The 22,586-nt window shown below is 38.6% G+C and overlaps 2 protein-coding genes and 1 long non-coding RNA gene across 5 annotated transcripts; 1 reads left to right on the forward strand and 2 right to left on the reverse strand.

Moving 5' to 3' along the window:
- Positions 1 to 3,139: 3,139 nt before the first annotated feature.
- Positions 3,140 to 10,154, reverse strand: LOC120562100 (protein rapunzel-like). 2 transcript variants are annotated; one of them, XM_039805577.1, is made up of 4 exons: positions 9,999 to 10,154; positions 8,076 to 8,572; positions 6,704 to 7,396; positions 3,143 to 5,266 (listed from the first exon to the last, which is right to left on the reverse strand). In XM_039805577.1, the coding sequence occupies exons 2-3, from the start codon at positions 8,567 to 8,569 to the stop codon at positions 6,706 to 6,708; spliced, it is 1,185 nt and encodes a 394-aa protein (XP_039661511.1). In that variant the 5' UTR covers positions 8,570 to 8,572; positions 9,999 to 10,154; the 3' UTR covers positions 3,143 to 5,266; positions 6,704 to 6,705. The 2 variants fall into 2 exon arrangements, with proteins under 2 accessions (XP_039661510.1, XP_039661511.1); XM_039805576.1 differs by having other exon boundaries at positions 3,140 to 7,396.
- Positions 10,155 to 10,239: 85 nt separating this feature from the next.
- Positions 10,240 to 20,893, forward strand: LOC120562102. Of its 2 annotated transcripts, XR_005639692.1 has the most exons (4): positions 10,240 to 10,513; positions 11,080 to 11,197; positions 17,578 to 17,645; positions 18,477 to 20,893. It is a non-coding gene; the product is annotated as an uncharacterized LOC120562102 (long non-coding RNA). The 2 variants fall into 2 exon arrangements; XR_005639691.1 differs by having other exon boundaries at positions 10,245 to 10,513; positions 17,578 to 20,893.
- LOC120562101 (protein rapunzel-like) lies at positions 14,425 to 18,956 on the reverse strand. Its single transcript, XM_039805578.1, has 3 exons — positions 18,880 to 18,956; positions 16,264 to 16,321; positions 14,425 to 15,533 (listed from the first exon to the last, which is right to left on the reverse strand). The coding sequence occupies exon 3, from the start codon at positions 15,481 to 15,483 to the stop codon at positions 14,800 to 14,802; it is 684 nt and encodes a 227-aa protein (XP_039661512.1). The 5' UTR covers positions 15,484 to 15,533; positions 16,264 to 16,321; positions 18,880 to 18,956; the 3' UTR covers positions 14,425 to 14,799.
- Positions 20,894 to 22,586: the final 1,693 nt, after the last annotated feature.

The raw sequence follows: 22,586 nt of genomic DNA on the forward strand, positions 1-22,586 counted from the left end.
GCTTATGGTAATCTATAACAATATATCATAAATCATAACTTATTTTTATTTTGTATTCACAATCTAAATTTTCAAAAAAACTAACTAAAGTGATCAAATAAATGTAGTGGTGTAAAAAGCACAATAGTTCCCTATTGTAGAAATAGAAGTATAAAGTAACATAAAATGGAAATATTCAAGAAATTAACAGTACCTCAAAATTGTACTTAAGTACGGTACTTGAGTAAATGCACTTAGTTACATTCCACCACTGGAATGTGTATACATTTACAGAATTCAGCTTTGACCCTGTCAAGATGAGGAATTGTATTCAGGCTACACATATACAAACCTGCATCTACACCAATTGTGATAAAAGTAGGTAATATGCATATGATATGTGACCATGTCATATGATATGTGACCATATGGAATAGTCTAATACTAGCAAATAAGGATCATATTTACAACCTATAGGTAAAAATCAAAATTAGAATTTTAGAAACGTAATTTCTATGATATATCTTATGACCGTGTGATACTTCTGTGTGTTTATGTAACATTTTGTTGTGTGCTTTTAGTTTGAAAAATGTCTGTGTTTAGGCCTTTAGGGGCTGGCCCTCTATGTGCTTAATTCTCATTGGATAATTGACAAAGGTTCAGCCATCTTGTTTGTGTATAACACAGACTTTTTTTTTGTCTAATCTTCTGTGAAACACACTGAGGAAGGACCACATGTTGGTTACCTGAGCACCAGTTGACAGGTGAAGTAGCAACAACACACTCTTTCTATAATGTCTGACCATGTGGTGACCATATTGGAAGACTTCAGCTTTGTACTTCTGAACGCATCTCCAACGGTGAAACAGTAATTTTTTTCAACACACCACAACTTTCTGTCCTGTTTTTGATTTTAGAGACTGAGAACATTTTTATTTCAAAACTGAAAGCCCTCATCTGATACATTTTTCTTGAGATATACAGCTTCTAAGCTAAACCATAGTATGCTAGTTAGCTGCTAGCAGCTCAGCTTATGATCCTGGCCAAAATGCACAGAAGCTAATGGTGGCTCATAGTTGCCAGTTTAATTAACTAAATTGCCTTAAATGGCCCATTTCAGAATAATATATATAATATTATTGGTTATAATTATTAATGCATGAGTATGTGCATTACTTCAATGTTGCAGCTGGTAAAAGTGGAGATATATTTTTACTATTTTACTATATATATATATTGCTATGTAGCTTGTGAATTTTCAGCAAGGAATTAATCAAGTCTTATCATTATCAATAATAATACATCATACTTTATCTGTTGATCATGATGTGTATTATTAATCAGAATCTGCAAAGTAACTAACTTAAGTTAGCAGATAAATAGTTGAGTAAAAAGTACATTATTTCCCTCTGAAGTGTAGTGGAGAAGTAACATAAAATGGAAATACTCAAGTAAAGTACAAGTACCACAAAATTGTACTCAAGTACAGTACTTGAGTAAATGTACTTTGTTACTCTTCCCCACTGCCTGTATGTCTAAACAGTCAGCCAGGTGGGATTGTCAGTCCTGAGTTCTGGGCTCAGTGTGTCACTGAACAAATGTTTTAATGCTTTTTATTGGATTAGTCCACTCAAACAGCAGCCGGCTGGTCGATGGTCCACTCGGACTGATGGGTAATAGCATTATCCTGTGTGGGTCTGTGGATTGGCAGACAGCAGCGGACAGAGCTATCCTACCATTGATCGACTCTCCCCTCCAGGGCCACACTGATGCTAGCCTCCATCCAATCTTTCATTTGTTTATGAAATATTGATATTGGCTTTCTATCTCGGCTTGATGGAAAGGAGAGAGAGTTTAGAAATGCTGGAAAACGGTTTTGTGAACTGAAAGTAGTTTGTTTTCTTGCAGGGATGTAATCAGTTTATTATATCCAGAATTACATCATGACGGCTTTTGCTTTCTGTGTCATACTTCCTCTGTAAAAGTAGCCTTATTTATCCAGTCCCAGCAGAGAAAAGGGAAACATCTGTACCTGCTTTCTTTTAAGTTTTCTAGACTAGTAAATGGTAAAAATCTGTGATCACACTCTCATATGACAATGTGACCACTTGCACTTTAACTGTGTATAGTAGCTCCAATGTGAGTGACTTAGATCTTTTAACTCTAAATAAATGAACCAAAACATGAAACGGCCCCAAAAGCAATGCACACGTTTCTGTGTATCAAGATGGCCCTTAGCAACAGCCTGACAGATGATTTCTTGGTTTTGTTAAAAACATGATTGCCTGTTAGATCTGTATGTTGATAGCGCCCTCTGTCGGCAAACTACCTCTGGTACCATTCCCTCACCAGATCTCACTCTTTCATCTGGAAAAACCTAACTTTAACCTTCCCTCAACCACAAGACAAGCTATCTCTGGCTCCTGTGGCACGAGATGGATGCAGTCGATCTTGTCAGTAAACGGATGCTTTAGTCTTCCCATAATGACAGTCAGGATTGACGGGCTACCACAGCCAAAGCCTTTTATGCAGGGGAAGAGCCTCTTGGATCAATAGTTGTTACCTAGGCAAAGCCCACACGACCACTAATGAATCCAGTGGCTTACAGTATAGGCAGCTGCTGCTCTTTATGTCTACCCAGGAGGAAAAACCTTGGAAATACTTAACACTCCTGGTAGAAATGTAGAAATTAGCATCTAAATCAATCCATCACATTGGATTAAAAGATGAAAGTGAAGAGATTAAGATGAGATTTATTTAGATAAACCATAAACCGATCATATTAGATGAACTGGCCTATTGTTGCAGCGAGTTTTCCGGGTTTGTTTGTTGTGTTGCAACATCTCAGTGGTCCGTTCCCTCGGACTGGTTCTATGGTGTGTTTGAAGACGGAACTGTTGTCTGGCACACCCATCTCTCTGTCTGCTCCACATATTCTGTTTTTTCAACGTAGGATTAAAGTACTGATACAACTCAAAGGTGGTAAAGAGTGTTAGTCACCTGTCTGGGATTTCTAATTATAAAAAGGCTTTGTGCCAACAAGGTAGCAGGTGCAGTGTTGCGTGTTAAGTCCATAAGTAGTTGGACAGTGACGCATTTTGTTTTGTTTTTGTACTCCAGCATATTTGATTTAGAATGAAACAATGACGAGTGTCAAGAGTTATAAGAAATAAGGATGTTTTTATGTTGTTTACATCAGAGTTAAACTTTAATACAGTTCCAGGGGTTACAACAAAGTTACAATTTCTACACTGTTCACCTATGGATGTAAACATCCTTAAAATAAAGGAATAGGTCAACCTTTCAAGGACCTTTCTTTTAGAGAGTTAAATGACAAGATTGATACCATTAATATCTGTTAAGTGCAGCGCTTGAGTCAGGAAACGATTAGCTTAGCTTAGCATAAAGACTGCAAGCAGTGGGAAACAGCTAGCCTAGCTCTATCCAGTTCAGAAATACACCTGCCAACACAGCTTAAGCTCATCAATAGTTTGTGCAATTTGCTTTCTTATTGAGAGGAAGATGAGAAAACTCTCATATCTGTATGCTAAATATGAAGCTATATACTGTACTACCAGCAGCCGGTTAGCTTAGCTTGGCATAAAGACTGTAAATGGGGCAAAATACAGCTAGTCTGGCTCTGTCCAAATGTAATAAAAAAATCAGTCCATCAGCACCTCAATTGTTCTTAAATGTTTAATATTTTCTGAAATGAATGTGTAAAAAGGACAATTAGAGTTTTTTTGAGGGATTTGTGCCAGACTATTTCTTGTCTGGCAACAAAATAAACAAACTAAATGCATCATGATGATATGCTGAGCTTTTAGAAGTGCTGGTAGGTGTATTTGTTATCTTTAGACAGAGCCAGGCTATCAATCAATAATCTAATTGATAATTTTGGCTTAAAATTGGTTATATGGACACCTTTTATCCCCATAACAACCTCATCTTCCCACCAGCAGCTCTTTTCCACTGCAGACACAGAAACCTCTCAGATGATTCAACACAGTGCACTTTTCCTGCACTGCGTTGTATATTACAGACAGTACTTGATGGATTCTGACAGGCTGGATTTACAAGAGGCTAAAGACCCTCCAGATCCACTGAGATATGAAATGATGGCCGTCTCTACCCGCTCTGCACCTACACTGAGCATTATGACTGATACCATCCTGCTAAGCCAAGCACTTTGCTGCTCGTCTACAGAATATTAGCTCAGCCAAAGGTTATTCATAGACTATCAAACCAGAGCTGCGGTCAGGAAATGCTGACTTATGTGTAAATATCAATTAAATTAGTTGGAGTGCCTGTTGCTGAGGGTGCACTGCCTGGTTTTAATGGGCACAGACGTGAACAGTGCTGCGTAAATCACATTTGTACAAGAAAAGAGAGGCAGACATTAGATTATACTTGTTTACACTTCCATTAACTATTTGTACTTGGTCATTAATTGTCACAAAGCATAAAGAGTATGATGAACATTGATCATGCATTGATTTTATTTCTTTGAAGAAAGAAGCTGTTGTGGACGTGACAGTTAATAAAAGTAGAATGCTTGATAGATTTCTCTTCCCTGGGAAAGAACTTTTGAGCACAGGGAGTGAAATGATTTAAAGTTTCTGGCAAAAGTCACAGTGGTTTGTTTGAAATGACCAAAATGGAAGTGTGAGTGTTTAGTATGAGCACGATATCATAACAAACTAGAAGGACATTTGGAGAGACCAGACCTCCGCTAAGGCATGCCTTATCTCACAATGTTAATGCAGTGTGAATATTCCTAGTCAGGGAACTAAACATAACCTCCTTGGCGGAGGTAACTAAGAAAAATGCCTCACACATAGATAGAAAAGCATACGTAAGTCATAAAAAAATGCATCAAATTTGGCTGGGAAATATAAAACAACGCAGCGGTTTTATCACCGAACGTTACAAAAATAAAATGCACAAATGAAGAATCTTACAGACGAAATCACTGCTAATCCATTACATAATTATAGGCACAGCACTTGGTAAGCACTGAGGTTTGGTTGTTTTGGTTCGGGGGGTTTGAATGTGTTTAACACACAAGGCACATTGTCGCATCTCCAGTGCCAAACTCCAAGCTTCTTGTTTTTCACGCCTGAAAAAGTGGCCTCTGTCCCCCCGTCAGAGTTATGTAGGCCAGCCTGCTGAGCAGAGACAAAATGGGAGCACAGCTCGGTAGATGCAGCCTCAGCAAAACCCTGTCTTTAGAGCTGTAGGTGCAGAAGCCATTTCTCATGGGAGACTGGATTAGTACTGTATGCAGCTGAGATAAAAGCACAAGACATGTCCCATTATACAGTGTTAGTCTTATAAGGTGTCTTATAGTTATAAACAAAGTGGTTAGTAACTCATACATTACAAATAAAAAGATACACTTACGCAAGCAGTTAATATTGAAAGAGCTACAACATAAAATACATTTACATCAAATGTCTGTAAATCCAATATCTACATGTATACCAAGTTCACACAACCCAGAAAGCTAATAAAAGTGCATTTGTGATAAAATAATTTAAACAAACGATCTGAAATACAATGTTTCTGATAGGGATGCACCAATCTGACTTTTTCTCGATATGGAAATCCAAGGTATTGACCAGTGCTGCTTTTCCCCCCCCGAATTTAAAATCATTATACCTCACTGCATGGATCTGATGGTAGCCATTCTTGCATGTACAGTTCAAGTAACGTGAGGATATAACTGTATTAAAAAAAAAATGATATAAGCTTATAAAATACATTGTAATGTTCAAGATTAAAGCAGTGGCTCCCAACCTTTTTGGCTTGTCTTGTGGCCCTTTACAGACAAGCAGTGTCTATGGCCCTGGGTCATGTTTTAGATGTCTGTAGTTGTTAGCTGTTCAACCAAAGAGACTCAAAGAGGTACAATTATCCAGTAAAGAAATAAAGGTTTTGAAGAAACCACTATTACAAATTTTTGTAGCAAAACTGTATTTTCTTCACTCCTTTCCCAATAAATGTCTCATGACCCCTCAGATTTATCTGGAGACTCTTCAAAAGGGGGCCAGACTCCTAAATTTGGAACCACTGGACCTGAAATGACCTCACTTTATATAAAAATTTAGTTAAAGCTCTGCCTCAAACAGCTACAACAGTAAAATGCTTTGCATGTATTCAATTGTAACAATCTAATAATGTCATATATAATATTTGCAGACATCGGGTCAGTTTAAAATGTTGCTGATATAATACTTCTGTACTTTACGAAGATTTTGAAGGCAGGACTTTTACTTGTAATGGACTATTCTTACATTGTTGTATTGACACGTTTAGTAAGTAAAGGATCAGATTATTTCTTCACTGACTGTACATTACTTCTTCTTAACTATAAGTGGAATCTACGAGTTACGATGTATGTAGTTGCATAAGCTCAGCCCAAAAAATGAAGGCGCAGAACAGAAAGCGAGTGCTGTAAGAATGCTATTTGGGTGACTAGAGTGAAAACTGCTGACAAGTATTGATGAATAAGGTAACATTGTGCACATGGGATTGTTGTGGTGCTGAACATTCACCCATCAAGCCTATTGGATTGGTGCATCCCCAGTTTCTGAGGTTCATTATTTTCATTTAAGGTAAACTTACATACTGATATTCTCTGGACAAGCAAGATACATCTACAGTATCTCAATTGAAATACACCCCTCTGCGGTAACATCCTAAAATCTGAAACCTGTATCACCTTTACTCCGAGTGCACACACACTGCCACATTCTTGTGTCTCTCCCAGTAGTGACAGTCTTCCGGAAAGCTCCACGCGGCTGCAGACTCCTTGTGGCGACTTACAGCGTGAACAACAAACCCGCACAGCTGCTTCTCCAACACCTCCACCACCACCGGGGCGTTTCCCTTCTTCCCCTGGCCCTCCATCACCTGCCGGATGCAGTCGCGAGGCACCGGCTGCGGTTTAGTGCTGTACGACACCACCAGGTTGATGTTGTTTACCTGCAGCACCTCGAACCAGTTCTGTCCCGCCACGTGGTGAAAGTGCTCCCCTGCTCGCCAGTTCCGGTATGTGCTCCCTGAATGGTTGATTAGCCGCACTGACCAGCTGACCCAATCATACTTTTTCACCAAGAACTCCAGAAGCTGCTGAGTCGTGTCTTGCAGATTCTCTTCTTCTTTCTCTTGCAGGAGGTGCTTGGCGTCTAATTTTGCTTGCTCCGGGAAGGCAGCGGTACAGGACTCGATGGTTGTCTTCATCCTGGACTCAACTTCTTCAATTTTGCTGCTCCACTCTAGGATTTTGTCGTCTTCTTCATCTTGGCCCTGGGTTAAGGCACAGTGGCCCAGCAGAGCAATCAGGCCCAAACAGAAGAGCTCCTTCATCCGGACACAGAAATCTTCAAGGAGACGACGGTTCCTCGCTACATACCTGCAAAACAGAGGAAGGAGTTTATCTGGTGCTCCAATCCAGAGAAACTGCAGTGATAATGGTGTCAAAAACCTGCACAGAAGCAATAAATGAAAGCCGCAATGAATCCAGAAACGTAAATGTGATGAAATGTACAGTACAGGCCAAAAGTTTGGACACACCTTCTCATTCAATGCGTTTCCTTTTTATTTTCATGACTATTTACATTGTAGATTCTCACTGAAGGCATCAAAACTATGAATGAACACATATGGAATTATGTACTTAACAAAAAAGTGTGAAATAACTGAAAACATGTCTTATATTTTAGATTCTTCAAAGTAGCCACCCTTTGTTATTTTATTAATAAGGGAAAAGATTCCACTAATTAACCCTGACAAAGCACACCTGTGAAGTGAAAACCATTTCAGGTGACTACCTCACGAAGCTCATTGAGAGAACACCAAGGGTTTGCAAAGTTATCAAAAAAAGCAAAGGGTGGCTACTTTGAAGAATCTAAAATATAAGACATGTTTTCAGTTATTTCACACTTTTTTGTTAAGTACATAATTCCATATGTGTTCATCCATAGTTTTGATGCCTTCAGTGAGAATCTACAATGTAAATAGTCATGAAAATAAAGAAACCCATTGAATGAGAAGGTGTGTCCAAACTTTTGGCCTGTACTGTAACTGTTTACCTTTCGACCACCTCTAAAACTGACTCTCCAAAGCTGTTTGTTCCCATCAGAGCATCATACAGCACAAATAGGTTCTTCTCTCCTCCAGTTTTGGCAAAGTGCTCCACAAAAAGTCTGGTCTTGACCTCCCTGAACTGCTGTTTTGCCTCCAAGATGTCCATATACTTCCGAAACTGGTTCCTAATGTTCTCCTCCACTGAGAAGTACTGGGAATCCAGTCTCCCCTTCTTGATCTCGCTGTCAATGTCTTCCAGTTGCGTGGAGAGCACGTCAAGCTTGTTCCTCACCGTCAGGAACTGCTCTTTAACGTAGAAGACCTCTTTGCTGTGGACGTTGTCTAAGGCCAGGCGGAGGACCGGGGCGGCGGCCTCACACAGGGGGAAGAGCTCGCCCACAGCGCTGGCCAACACCTCGGCCCCCTTCTCAAACATATCCATCACTGCCTCGATGGCCTCCTTCTTCTGGGCCACAACCCTCTCCAATGAAGTGCTCATGTTCTGAGACACAGAGGGACAAAATCTGGAGTCAGATATAAATAAACCTTCTGGAGAAAGAAGTGAAGTGGCAAAAGGGATCAAAGACTGTATTCTGTTTATTCATGACAAATACATCTCAGATGGTTTCATTTGAATAATGAATACATCTTCTGGCCTCTACTATTTCACAAGTAAAATGCAAAGTTTAGATAAAAGGGGAAAAAAGAATACGATATTTGTGTTTCAGAGCAACTTAACATAGCTAATTACTAAAGAGAATAGAAGCTTAATGCTTTTCAAAGAATCTTGACCTCTGTTTCCTTTTTTTTTTTTTTTCTTCATAAAACTCACTAGTATTAACATGAATAAGCTTTCTCCTTTAAGGTTATAGAATATATTGGTGAACCGTTATCTGGATATTCCAGAGCTGAAACAATTAGTCGATCAATCGGCAGACAATTGATCTGCATCTATTTTGATAATTGAAGAATCTTTGAGTCATTTTTCAAGCAGAAATGCCAAAACACCTCTGCTTGCTGCCTCTCCAATGTGGAGGTTGCTGCTTCATTGTGCTTGCTTTTCATTGTCTTGTGTGTGACTATATATATATATATATATATATATATATATATATATATATATATATATATATATATATATATATATATATATATATATATATATATATATATATATATATATATATATATATATATATATATATATATATATATATATATATATATAAATTTACATTTAGGCATACAGGCGATACTATGAAGGTAAATAATGTCCGGGTCAAAAGCAGGCTTTAAAGTAAGAATCTTTACCTTGACCCTGTCAGCTGTGACATGAAGATTATATTCAGAAAAACCTCCCTACCCAAAAGGATGCAGGTAATGATGTCATCTAAACAAAATGGGGGCCCTGAGATTACTTGGGATGAGAAAATGACACAAATGCCCTTGGGTCTGCATCTGACTCATGTCAGAACAGACCAAGGCCAAACCATGTTTAAAAATCCCCTTTCATCCTCGCTTGCAATCTGACATACATAAATTACCTTTTCTCTGTTCAGATGTTTTTCTGTGGATGGACCACAGATGCTACGTCACCCATCTACTCGACATATTAACATCGACATTAGTTTTGTTTATTCGCATCTGAATGCTGTTTTCTATATTTATAATAAAGAAGGGCAAATATCTGAAAACCAAATAAATAGTCTGTGAACAAAACCATCCTTAAATTAAAAACTGTTTGTCATGTGTCCAAACTGCACCATGTTAACTGTCATGCGCACCCAAAAGAAATGCGCAACGGCAGGCTTTTTTTTACGCACAAATCCCCTGAGAGCATCGGACACACCTAATAGCATTTTTACCCCTTCTGATGGAAGATAAGGACATTATCACATTCCTGTAATAACAGCGGTGCTTTTCTTTACCTGACTGAACCGACTTTGCTGCTCCTTCACGGCTGATGAGCTCCGACAGCTGCAAACAAGTTTTATTTTTCCTTTTAAGTTTGAGAAAATTCCCACGGTTATCTCATCCACTGGGGAGCTGAGGAGGGGTCCAAAAGCAGGATCCAGAGAGAAAGAAGAAATGCGCACTCAATATCTGCAAAGGAGAGAGAGATAAGGAGAGCGTGAGAGGGAGAGAGAGAGAAGGACAGACAGACAGACAGACAGACAGACAGACAGACAGACAGAGCGCAAACTGCAAGAGGTTGAAATGTGCTCGGTTCCATTTTCTTCTCAGTCTTCATATCACCATGAAAGGACGATTCAGTCTCTTCTCAACAAAGCGGAGCTGCATTTAAATATGTTTTGCTGGTTATCATTTCCAACATAATTTCGACAGATGGTTTCCTGGGAGTTTTTTTGCGCAATTGGTGCAAATGTCTCATCATCATTCTGCTTGTCAGCTGTTGTTGAATGTGAAAGGATCCAAACTTGAGGTAAGACGATCAGGAAACTATTGTTGCGTTTTGTCTTTTTTTTTTGTTTGTGTCTGTATGCGCTAACTTGATGTAATCACCATCCTCATTTTTGTTATTTTTACCACATCTCATATCATGTGTACACAACACAGCTGTGTGATCAGGGATTTGTAATAAGAATATATTATATCCTATTGATGGAGATATGAATGTGCAGGGAGCGAATGGGTTTCAACCGCACAGTATTCATAACTACAGATGTGCGCCACCTCTCTCCACTCCGATTTGTCACAAATAAATCGGGTTAAAACGTGCGTTTAAAATCGAAATGAACACCGAATAAAGTGTTTTTATCAGTCAGAGGACTTTATGGTGATCAAATTAAACCTGACATCCTCATCGGCGCGCACACGACGCGCCCTGTGAGCTCCCAAGCTGAACCTCCCTCACCAAAAAAATCATTACGCAAATCGTTTCTCCTCCAAACCATGACGAGCTAAACGCCATGTATGAATATTTATATTTGTTTCATGCCCAATAATTGTATTTGTAATTTCGAAATAATACACATTTATTTTGTCCAGCTGGAAATGGATTCTTCGAAACGAGCTCCTGTCATGGAGAGAAAAAACGAGCTCCATCACATGATGGACGACGTGCGTCGGTGGTTCAAAGACAGTCATCAGTCAGTCTGCGGGGCAGGTAAGAACCACAAATCTTTGTGTCTCAGTAATCTGCATTTCAAACGCCTGCAATGCACATTTTCCTGTTTCGGTTCCCCAACTCTGAGCTGTTAGTCAAACCTGTTCTGCTGGAAAAGGATGCATGAGGGCCATACCACAGGTATTAACCTAGGCCATGTGCCCGTTTTACTTCACCTCAGGTAAAATCTTTTAATCCTCTAAATTAATTTGGATTGCCTTCGCGCAGGTCATGTAACAGATCAGTTTGGGCCCTAACAAGAAAGTATTTCATAGCGCGTCAGTTTAGAGACGCAGATGTGATGCTTCAGTCCTGTGGGCCCCCGGGGAGTTCCGTGAGAACAGGTGTAATGTTGAAGCAAGTGAAGTACTCACGCCCTCTGCTGTACCAACCAGTACATTGCACCTTTACAGCCCTTACTGGCCTCCCGATCCTCTCCTCCGGGAACATTTTTCATATTATGCTAAATTATTTACATTTGCATAAAGATCTCTTATTTTCCAAAGATACCAAATAGATTTTCCTGGCAAATAATATAATGTACACGACCCTTAATATTTAAATTTAATATTTGATTTGTCATAAAAATAACAAGTTGTCTTGGGTTTTAATATTTTACCGTCTGACTACTAACTATCATGTAATAAAATAGGCGTAACAGTATATTATTGGAACAAGCAGTAACCAAATATTTATGACTTTGTCAGACTGTGGAAAACAACTTCCTTGATGTTTCATGTGTCTGATTTTTCTAGATAAAGGTGCTTTTTAACACAAATATTCAGCTGTAAATGGAATTACATTTGCTCTGATATGATTGAACAAAATATCCAAAGAATCAAACAACAAACATTACATTGAGAGTGACTGATAAGAATTTGAAACCAAAAGAATCACCCCAAAAGCAAACACCTACCATGAAACTAAACTAACGTGTTATTCACTTTCATTTCACTGCTCTAGATTTCTCTTGGTTTTCTGGTTTTCTATTATTTTTGTTATTTAACATTAGAGCCTGTTTGGCAGTAGAGGGTGACCATTATTCGACTAAGGGGAAGTCTGAGGGAAAGACAGCACATACACTATTGCGCCTTTTATTCCACCATACTTATTTATTTTGTACATACATGTAATAAAATATATGTATATATGTGTATATATATATGTGTATATATATATATATATATATATATATATATATATATATATGTTGATTTTCTACCTATACTTGCAATGTATTAATGACAATATTGCTTTGTTTTCAAGAAGATACATTAGAATTTTTTTTATAGCTAAATACACTATATGGCCAAAAGTATATGGACACCCAAACGTTACCCTCATATGCAATAGTTGAACATCTGATTCTATAACGGTGGGCATTAATCTGCTACACCAATACCCTCCATTCTGTTTGACTTTCCACAACCTTTTGGAACCTGGCTGCAGTGATTTGCTGCCATTCAGCCACAAGAGCATTAGTGAGGTCGGTGACTGACGACTGGCTCACAGCTGGCGTTCCAGTTCATCCCAAAAGTTGAGGTCAGACCTCTGTGCGGGCCAGTCTTAAATAATTGACAACTCCATGTCCGTATTTATTCACTCATGTTTATTTATAGTGGTACATATACAACTAGGCATCAACGATTCATAACAAAAAGGCAACATATTCACATATATGGCATTTTTAAAAAAGCCTTAAGAGGTTTATATAATATTCCCCCATATTGACAGCATTTTGACTATATTTATGTAGCGTATTCTGAATCTGTTGTAACAATAAGAGATATGGCACAATGCCACAGAACTATAAACCAGTTTAGGACAGAGTTATGTGCTGAAAGCATGAGAGTAAAACGGGCTAGAACTGTCTAAAATGTGAAAAAATATAGAATTAGATAGTTTTGTGATCACATGTTTTGTCTACTACTACTCTGCTGTCTCTGAACGGTCCAGATGCAGCAATCCAAACCCACATACTAACTGATACCACCAGTTTGCTAAAACAAGCACAAAAAAAGACACCTTTTAAAAACATTATTTTAACCACAAGTTTCAAATCTGAACTGCAGCGTGTAGACCATTCAAACATAATGCCTTAAACAATAAAATACCTTAATGATTAAGACAAAAACCCTCAAAAAAACATAATACAAACTATTGGCACATTTAGGCACTGTTGGTAAGATGAGGGAGTATATTAGAACTAAAAAACCTTGATGCTGATGCCTAAGTGTAAAAAAGCAACCTTCAAATAATGGATATTAAATGTTTTTATAGGCTCTAAATGGCCGTACACCAAAGAAACCCATTGGTAATGTTACCTATATATTACAACCATACTTGGTGCTCCTCCTGCACATATAATAGAAAATAAAAGAGTGGCAAAGTTGCACAAGTCAAATTCTTCAGTTGTGTATAAACTTAAAACAATTCTGGGGAGTGAAAATGGAAGCACACATCGCAATTTGTTTAATTTGACCTCATAAATGGCAAGTTATATTTAGTGTAGCCTTCTGTGGTGAAGGGTTTTTGCCAGATGTAGTGTTACAACAAATTGTATGTGTGCTGTTAAGTGTTTTCAATTAACAAATGTTGAAAAATAAAGAACTCGGTACAGCAGCACCTGAAATTAGTGTCAAATTACATTTAGTGCTCGACAGCAACAAGTATGCATAGTGTATCATGAAGCCCATGCATAAGCAACATATAATATACTGTATGTGGCATGTATTTTGTTAATGTGCACATTGCAGTATGATAATGCTTATTGTATGCCTGTAGTTACATTCATAGCTCTAGAAACTTTAGGATGTTTGGTCCTTGTTTTGGTTTGCTTTTTTATATCATAGATTATAGTTATAGCTCAACTGATAACTCCCTCTGTTGGCAAACAAAGTCTGTCTCATAGCAGTTATTACATCAATGGCATAAGATTGCATGTTGAGGTTTTACACAGGCGAATTGCTCGTTCCAACCAACTGATTTACTTGTAGTGTAACTACAATAAGTGGCGAATTTTTTCCAAAAGTGCAAAATGGGCACAATTCATTGCAATATCACAAACCGAAGCTGGGTACATTTATGTTAAACCCGGATGACTTATAGCATGTAATGTCCTTACATTGCTCAAAATGTAGCTTTCAAAGTATATTTGTGATTAATTGTAATGATCCCACAGCTGATTTATCTCAAAGTGCTCAGTCTCATTTGAAACCACTGCAGTCTTATCCAGATTCAGCACGTAATTGAACAAATTAATCTGTGAATTTGAGCCAATTGGGGTGTGAAGCCAATACAAAATATTGTGACATTATTGAGTTGTCTTTTACCTCATCCTGGACAGAACATAACATGCCTGTGACTCTGTGACTGAAGTTTGGACAAATGGAGAATTGAATTGAAAAGAATGAGCCATATTGTTACTCATTATCACTGGGCTTTCATGCAGTGACTGTAGATGTTCACAAAGTGCTTATAAGGAGAGAAGAAGCTAAGGGAAAGAGGACAGGAGTTACAGAGGGAATGTGGACATGTGTGTCCCGACTATAAGAGAAAAGCAGCAGTGGAGAAAAAAAGCTCTTCTTCAGGCTTCTGCTTCTTCATTTGCACCTGGAAAGAGCCTCCTGCATCTTCTCTTGCACATGCTCCATCTTCTCGGCCCACTCCTCGCTCAGACCCTCCTCGTCATCTCCGATGACGGCGGCGTAGCCCATGAGTGCGATGAGGCCGATGCAGAACAGGTAGGTGAGGCGTGTGCAGAGTCGCTCCATGGTGCGGCGGTCGCCTTGCGAGTGCTTCAGGTACACCTCCAGGATGGGTCTGCTGAAGAGCTTGGGTTTGCCCACCACGCCGTCATAGAGCGTGTGCAGATTCTGGTCTCCCAAGTCATTGGAATAGCTCTCCTCGAAGTCGTCCTTCTTACGCTCGCGGTGCTCCGGCCGTGCCTCCACCATCTCCATGAACTTTCTGAACTGGTTCTTCAGGTTCTCCTCCACGCGACAGTACTGCCCATCCAGCGTTTCTTTCTTGATCTGTACCAGCGTGTTGCGATTCAGCTGAGAGAGCTCGTCCAGTGCCCGGTTGACCGAGCCGAACTCGCGCTTCAGGGTGCGGATGTCCTCGTCATCAATCTGGTGCAGCACCACCCGGATCAGGGAACCGGCCACGCCAAAAATGGGGTTGACCACAGCTGCTGCTGAGGAGATGGTGGCCACACACTGGAGCACTTTGACCAGGCCCTGCTTCAGCTTGGCCCGGTCCTCAATGATCTCCTCGTCCATCATGATGTCCAGGCGGCGCAGGTATTATGGTCACTTTGTGCAGATGTGAACGTCTGTGACAAAGAGAGAAAGAGCATAGTTTACTAAAACTGATGGTGTTTAGGATGCTGCAGCCACATTTACATTTATCAAAATAAGGCACTCTGTTTGTTCACATGACATATGTTAATACTCGCAAAGCTTTCAGTTTCAAGTGTAGTATTAAAAGGGCATTCCACCAACGAGTACTAGCCAATCGGAGGCAGAGTAGGGCGGGACATGCCTTCGCCATCCGGGGGAAAAACTAATTTGCTTCCCTGATCCCTGTTTATTAAGCAACATTTTTCACATCCACCCAATATTTGCCTAAAAAAAAAAAGCCTGTTGAACAGACGCAATATTAAAAAAAGGTGAAAAAAGTATGTTCTCTTCTAAAAGCTTGACAGCTCGAAATCAGTTAAATCACTTATCAGCTGCTCAATAAATCAACGTAAAGCCTACATGCAAAACTGATAATAATAATAATAATAATAATAATAATAACATTTACATTGTGTCGACACTCTTTACACAGAGAAATGTATATTCAGTTCAGCTCTACACCGGCTAATTGATCCAATCAATCTAATTTGATTATTTCATTCCTTTCAGCCTGACATGTTCTCTGACTGCTTTGACAGCCACAGAGCACAGCCACAAGCATTTTTTAATGGCAGTTTCACTGAATATTCCACCATGATAGACATATGATGTTGAAATGAATCTTTAATCTTTAAGTGTTGGAGAAGAGTTGTAGCTTCTTACATCAAATGTCTTATCTTCAAGCTCACACAGTAACCTCCTCCTGGACTCTGGATGATTTCTGAAACAAAAGACACGAGACGCAATTCAGACATTTCAAACAGAAGTTGCATAGGACTGATTCTGATTCATTCTGCCTCTGTGAACCAGGAAGTGAGCTGATTTTTGTCTCTTGCTGGCTGAAGTTTTCAGCGGTGAAGGAGTTAACAGCCTCTCTGCTTCTGTATGGCACTCGAGCCTTTCAGCACCATTCTGCTTTCTGTGTGTTTCTATGGACCGAGCTGATAGCTCCTCAGCAGCAGCGAGCTAAATGTGGGAAGGCATGTAGAGAGTAGAGATGCCATAGCAGCAGCTAATGGGCGTGACAGAGAGCTGCAGTACAATGGGAATACTAATGTGCAATGGCTGCCTGAGCTGTTGTTTATCACATAACGCATTACTTTACAAAATATATGATTTCAAGCAAGTTAGGGGGCAGGATTTAGATATTAGTAAGTGAAATCTGTGTGAGCTGACTGACTGCTGAAGGCTACTAGAGGGAGCAGTAAAAGCTCTGTTGACATCTGATACTTGTGTTTTTAAAAGCAGGATTACAGTATGCAGGGGTGTTTTCCCACAAACACAAGCCTAATATGAGGCAGTGACATCAGCCCCAGAGCTAAAAATGGTTCATGGACTCGTAGCACTAGCAAAAGAAAAGGAAGGAAGAGTGTTTGTGTGAAGCATCCTGTTAGCTTCCACTACACCTTAGACCTAAGTCAGTTATGGCTCGGCATGCGTGCTCTGGTACTACAGACACATACCAATATGAGATTACAACACTGGGACCCACACAGCTCAGGGCCACAAGGTTGTGCAAGATCAAACACACTGTAATAAACAGGATGGTGTGTGTGTTTCTGTTTTGCTTTCGTCCCTTTTAAAAATAAAATACCCGTGTCCACCAGAGGGGGCAGTGATTTACCTATGACGACAAAGAAACCCATAATATCCACCATCTGATTTCAGCACCATCACTGTGGACTAAAAGCAGTGACGCTCAGGAGCAGGATTTAACCCTTCAGCTTCAGATTAACTGTAGATTGTGTTTAAATGGACAAATTCAATAAAAAACATGAGCAAATGTTTCACTTTAGCATTTGAGCTGAAAGCCATCTGCTCTGCCGAGAAATGTCCTTTTTTTTGGGTGGCATTTTCCTATTATGACTGCAGAGAAAGAGTTATTTGCCTTGTAGTTGTACTTGATAGCTACTAAATAATAAACAATTACATTCAAAATGCATTATATTTCTATTTTTTTTGTCCTTGTTTTCACAGAGGATGTTCGGCAACAGAAAAAACTCCATGTCTCAACATAATACAGCAATCCGCAAGAGGAGATGCAGGTAATAAAAGGGTTAATTACAGTTTTTTGACAAAAATTAGGTCTCTGAAAAAAAATCTTAAATTTTATGTTGGTATTGTTTCGAAGTAATGCATAATCTGAGCTATATTTGTCACAAATTGGATGCTCTTGGTGAATCTGGCAGCTTCCTGCAGATGCATTTTAATCTGCAACAGGCAATTAAGCCTTTGTCCAATTAAAAAAAATCTCTAAATTGACTCTTCACCTTTTAAATACATGTCTTAACGAGTGAGATTGATTAATTTGTGCCATTGTTAAATCGATCTGAAGACAAGGATTGATGTATAATCATATTGGTTTCATATTTTAATGCAAATATTAATTAAGGGTCAATAAATAAAGACCTAAAACAGCTCTTTGTGGGTTGACCAATCACTGCTCCATAGCAGCATGGCCTTAAAAGAAAAAGGAAAGCACAGCACACCCACATCTCAGTCAGAGTCTCGGCCTAAAGTTGTGGCACAGTGACTCAACTTCTGCATTACTGTGCATCTACGCAGAAACTAGCTATAAGAAATTATAAAGTTTTAGTCATTGTTGGGAAGAAAGATTTGACTATGTGTTGGTAAAGCAGCTCTGTCTGTCTAATCAGGAAGTGACAGGCTGCTCTCACCTGTTTCTCTGCAGTGGAGTGGCCATCTTGAATGTTTTCTATGATAGCAGCAATGCTAGGCTATTCCACATTTACATGTTATATTCTATTGAAATTGTATCTAAAGTACATAGTTTACGTTTTCATGACTTATTTGATTGCTTTTCTGCCAATTCTTCATGTTACATTGACAGTTTGCTCTCTCTCTACATACTACAGCCTGTGGTGCAGTTGGGACACTTTTCTAAGGAAGTGTACACCCTTGAGGATACTGCAGTTCAAACAATAACTATATAAATGTAGACAAACCTAAAACAATGTAGTATTTTACGGAGTTCTTCCGTTCGTGAGTACTAAAACAAGCAATACATTCCCTCTCTTAACATGTCAGGGCCAGACAGCTGCCTCCCTGCTCAGCTATGGCTCCCCCTAGCCGTGCCTCCATATTTCCTTGTTAATGCACACCATAATGCCCTGACCCACCCTGCTTTATCACACAGCAATGACACCAAAATACCTCAAAACCTCACTTTCTCTGTCTAAATGTGAAGTATATAGTCTCCATCTGCCGTCCAGCCAACATTGGGCACCATTGGCCACAGCAGAAGAGAGGATTTCTTACCTTTTGACAGTGTCTATGGCTATGCCTTCCTCTTCAAAGTCCCAACATCGACAGCCTCCTTCTTCTTCCCAGCAATCCCTGCAAAAAAGGACACTTCCATGTATGTTGAATATGTAGGGGTGATCAAATTGGACTAAACTAATTCTAAAGAGCCCAGAGGGCCCCTAAAACCCAGACATTGCCCATTTGTCCCCAAATATCATCAAGCTCCAAATTGACATTTTAAAATGACATGCCAATGACATAAAAGAGTAAAGCCCACTCCTCAAATACATGATGTCCCACCCCTATGGTTTCAACTTATTTTGGTCCATCCAGTAGTCATACAGTTGATACTGAAGAACAATTGTCAGTTAGTGCGCAGCTGAACTCTCATGCGCTTTCTACTGCCTTTTGTGCGTTTGCCAAGCCCTGGAGCATCTTTGGGAGGCTACAATAGTCCATTGGTGGTATTTATGAGTCAAAGAGACCCTTTTCTTCTGGACTTGACCATAAAAACTGGAAGGAAAATATTTTCATCTGCGTAGAATCTAACCAGGCAAAGAGAGAGCTATGGATCCAAATGGACCTCTCCAAAAGTGCACAGGTGCATCCAAAGGCACAGAAAACTCTCATATGGCTTCAGGAGAAAAAAAGAAGAAGTTTGTCCGACTTAAAGGGTAATTATGATAGTAATTATCTTTAGATTTGACCAATAGTTCTCAACCATTAAAGCTACACTCAAAGATTCTCAAATTTAAAGTACATTTGAAAGCTAGCATCGAGAAAAACTTACCAAATGGCGCAGCTGGCACTTCAGACCGTAACGTTCTAAATATTTAAATATTTTCACATATTTAAATATATAACTTGCTTAAATATGTTTGTGTTAATACTGACATCACTGTAGCATATAGCTCACAAATTGAAACCGTCTATCTGAGCAACAGTAGCAACCAAGCAGACGAGAACCGGAGCTATCAACGCACCAATTCAGTGCGCCAAAGAAGCCCTAGTCTGGTTCTTCATCCAGGCCTGAATAAGCAACAATTTAGTCCTGAAGCACAAAAAAAGATATGGTCCAAAATCCTTGCAGACAGATAAAATGGATTATTAGGAGGGGGAAAGACTGCGCCGGCAGTTGAAGCTGTTTTCCCCAAAATAAACTCCTATGCAAATTATGTTGGCAGCTTCCAGCAAAGCGTTAAAGGACAATCCTGTTCCCTTCAAAGCATTACTGATGCCTGTGATGTTTACGTCGTACATTACAACAGCACATAGGCACAAATATGATGGGCGTTTGCCTCGTTGCGTGTCCAGACCTGAGCTTCTAGCAGGTTAAAGACCCCGCATCCCCTCACTGAGATACTAAGCCTCAGGCAACAGCAACACAAGAGAAGCCCTGTCCTATCTTCGGTTTAGCCTAGTGGAAGAAAAAATATATGGACGGGTGTCCGTTAGAAATAATAATACCTTCTTTATCTGCTCAGAAATGACCGTCCATATCAACGCTCCGTCTTGCTGGGAAAAGCAGACGCATGTGTAGCTCTTTATTCAGTAGGCTGGCTACCAAAGCACAGCCGGAGCTCTGGACGGACGGACGCACGCACGCCTGTCCTCATTGTGCATTTGCCGCAGCAGCTGTCAAACAGATCATATTTCACACTCAAGTCACAGTGCGATTAACACTCACAGGTCCTATAGGCCTACATATGATGCTGTAATAACCACACTTGTGCAACATCAGCTGTGCATCGGTTGGTGGTCAAAATGCGTAATATTTAGGCTGCAGGGTGACAACAGCTTCTGTGGCAAGACGGTCTTGCTTTTTTAGCGCTCTGTTGACTGTTTGAAAGCCGCATTAATTATGTCTGGCAGTAAGTGTGAACAAAACAAGAAGCGCAGTACTGTGAGTACAAATCAGCTGCAATGATTCCTGTTAATATCGGTAATATTTCGTGTTTATCATTTTATGTGATTTGGATTGCATATTCTCTTATTGAATTTATCTGAATAAAACAATTATTTGAGCATACAGGATACTGTTGTTTTATTTCATCATTCAATGTGTGAATATTCTGAAATAAAATAAATGGAAATCTTGTTTTTCTTTTATTGTGAAGATTTTCCAGAACAAAATAAGACACTTTGGAACATATAAAGCTTCTTTTACTCTGGGGTCAGTAAGGTCAAAAGTCATAAAACAGACAATTGTAGTCTGCCATAAAAATGGCATAGTATATTAGTCATACGTGTCATAAAACAATGTCATAGTAAAATATGCAACACAAGTCATAAAAAAGTCATAGTATTGTATGTCATTAAAAAGTCAGCACAGTATGTCACACAAATGTTTTTTTAAGTTATAGTATAGTATGCCATAAAAATGTGAAGAATTCATAATATAGTATGCAATAAAAATTCAAATTATAGAATGTCATAGAAAAGTCCCAAAAAAGTCATAGTATTGTATGTCGTAAAATAGTCATAGTACAGTATGTCTTAAAAATTTGATAAAAAATCATATTATAGTATGTCATAAAAAGTAATAAAAAGTCATAGTATGTCATTAAAAAATCATTAAAAGTCATAGTACAGTATGCCATAAAATTTTAAAAAAGTCAAGTATGTTACAAAAAAGTCATAAAAAGTCATAGGATAGTATGTAAAAAAAAAATCATGAAAAAGTAATAGTATAGTATGTTGAAAAAAAGTCATAGTATAGTATGTCGGAAAAAAAGTCGTAGTATAGTATGTGGAAAAAAGTCATAAAAAAGTAATAGTATGTCGGAAAAAAGTCGGAAAAACGTCATAGTATAGTATGTAAAAAAAAAAGTCATAGTATAGTATGTTGAAAAAAAGTCATAAAAAAGTCATAAAGTAATAGTATAGTATGTCGGGGAAAAAAGTCAAAAAAATGAATGTATAGCATGTCGAAAAAAGGCAAAAAAAAAAGTCATAGTGTAGTATGTCGGAAAAAGTCATAGAATAGCATGAAGAAAAAAGTCAGAAAAAAGTCATAGTATAGTATGTCAAAACAGTTGTATAAAGTCATAGCATAAAATGTTGAACAAATTTGTAAAACAGTCATAGTACAGTATGTCGAAAAAAAGTCATAGGATAGTATGTCAAAACAAGTCATAAAACATCATAGTAAAGTATGTTGTAAAAAAGTAACAGTATAGTATATTTGTAAAAAAGGCATAGTATAGAATGTCGAAAAAAAGTCATAGTACGTTAAAGAATTGATCCCGCAACCTCAAATATTCATTTCATCTCTAGAAGCTCATCTCACTAGCTCATAAACCAATGGTTCGAAATTCTATTTATCGTTCATACGACTGAAGACGGTAAAGTCGTATAAAGTCATAATATAAAATTAGAAATGCACCGATTACAACTTTGTAGGTCAATTCCGATTTCCGATTTTCTTTGAATTAGGCCAGCAGATACCGATTTTAGCCGATTCCGATTTCATTTTTTCGAACCACTTTACAGCACACACAAATATTTATTTTCCATCTTTTCTTTAATAGAACATTTTGCACAGAACATAGAACATTTTTTGAACAGATAATGGATCACTATAAAATAGAACTATATAAATTACTCCTGGTGTGGGGAATTCACACACAGCTTATTTATCTGAATAAAACAATTATTTGAGCATACAGGATACTGTTGTTTTATTTCATCATTCAATGTGTGAATCAATGTAGAAAGTCAAA

This window comes from Perca fluviatilis, chromosome 7 (genome assembly GCF_010015445.1).
Source record: "Perca fluviatilis chromosome 7, GENO_Pfluv_1.0, whole genome shotgun sequence".
Classification (NCBI taxonomy): Eukaryota; Metazoa; Chordata; class Actinopteri; order Perciformes; family Percidae; genus Perca; species Perca fluviatilis.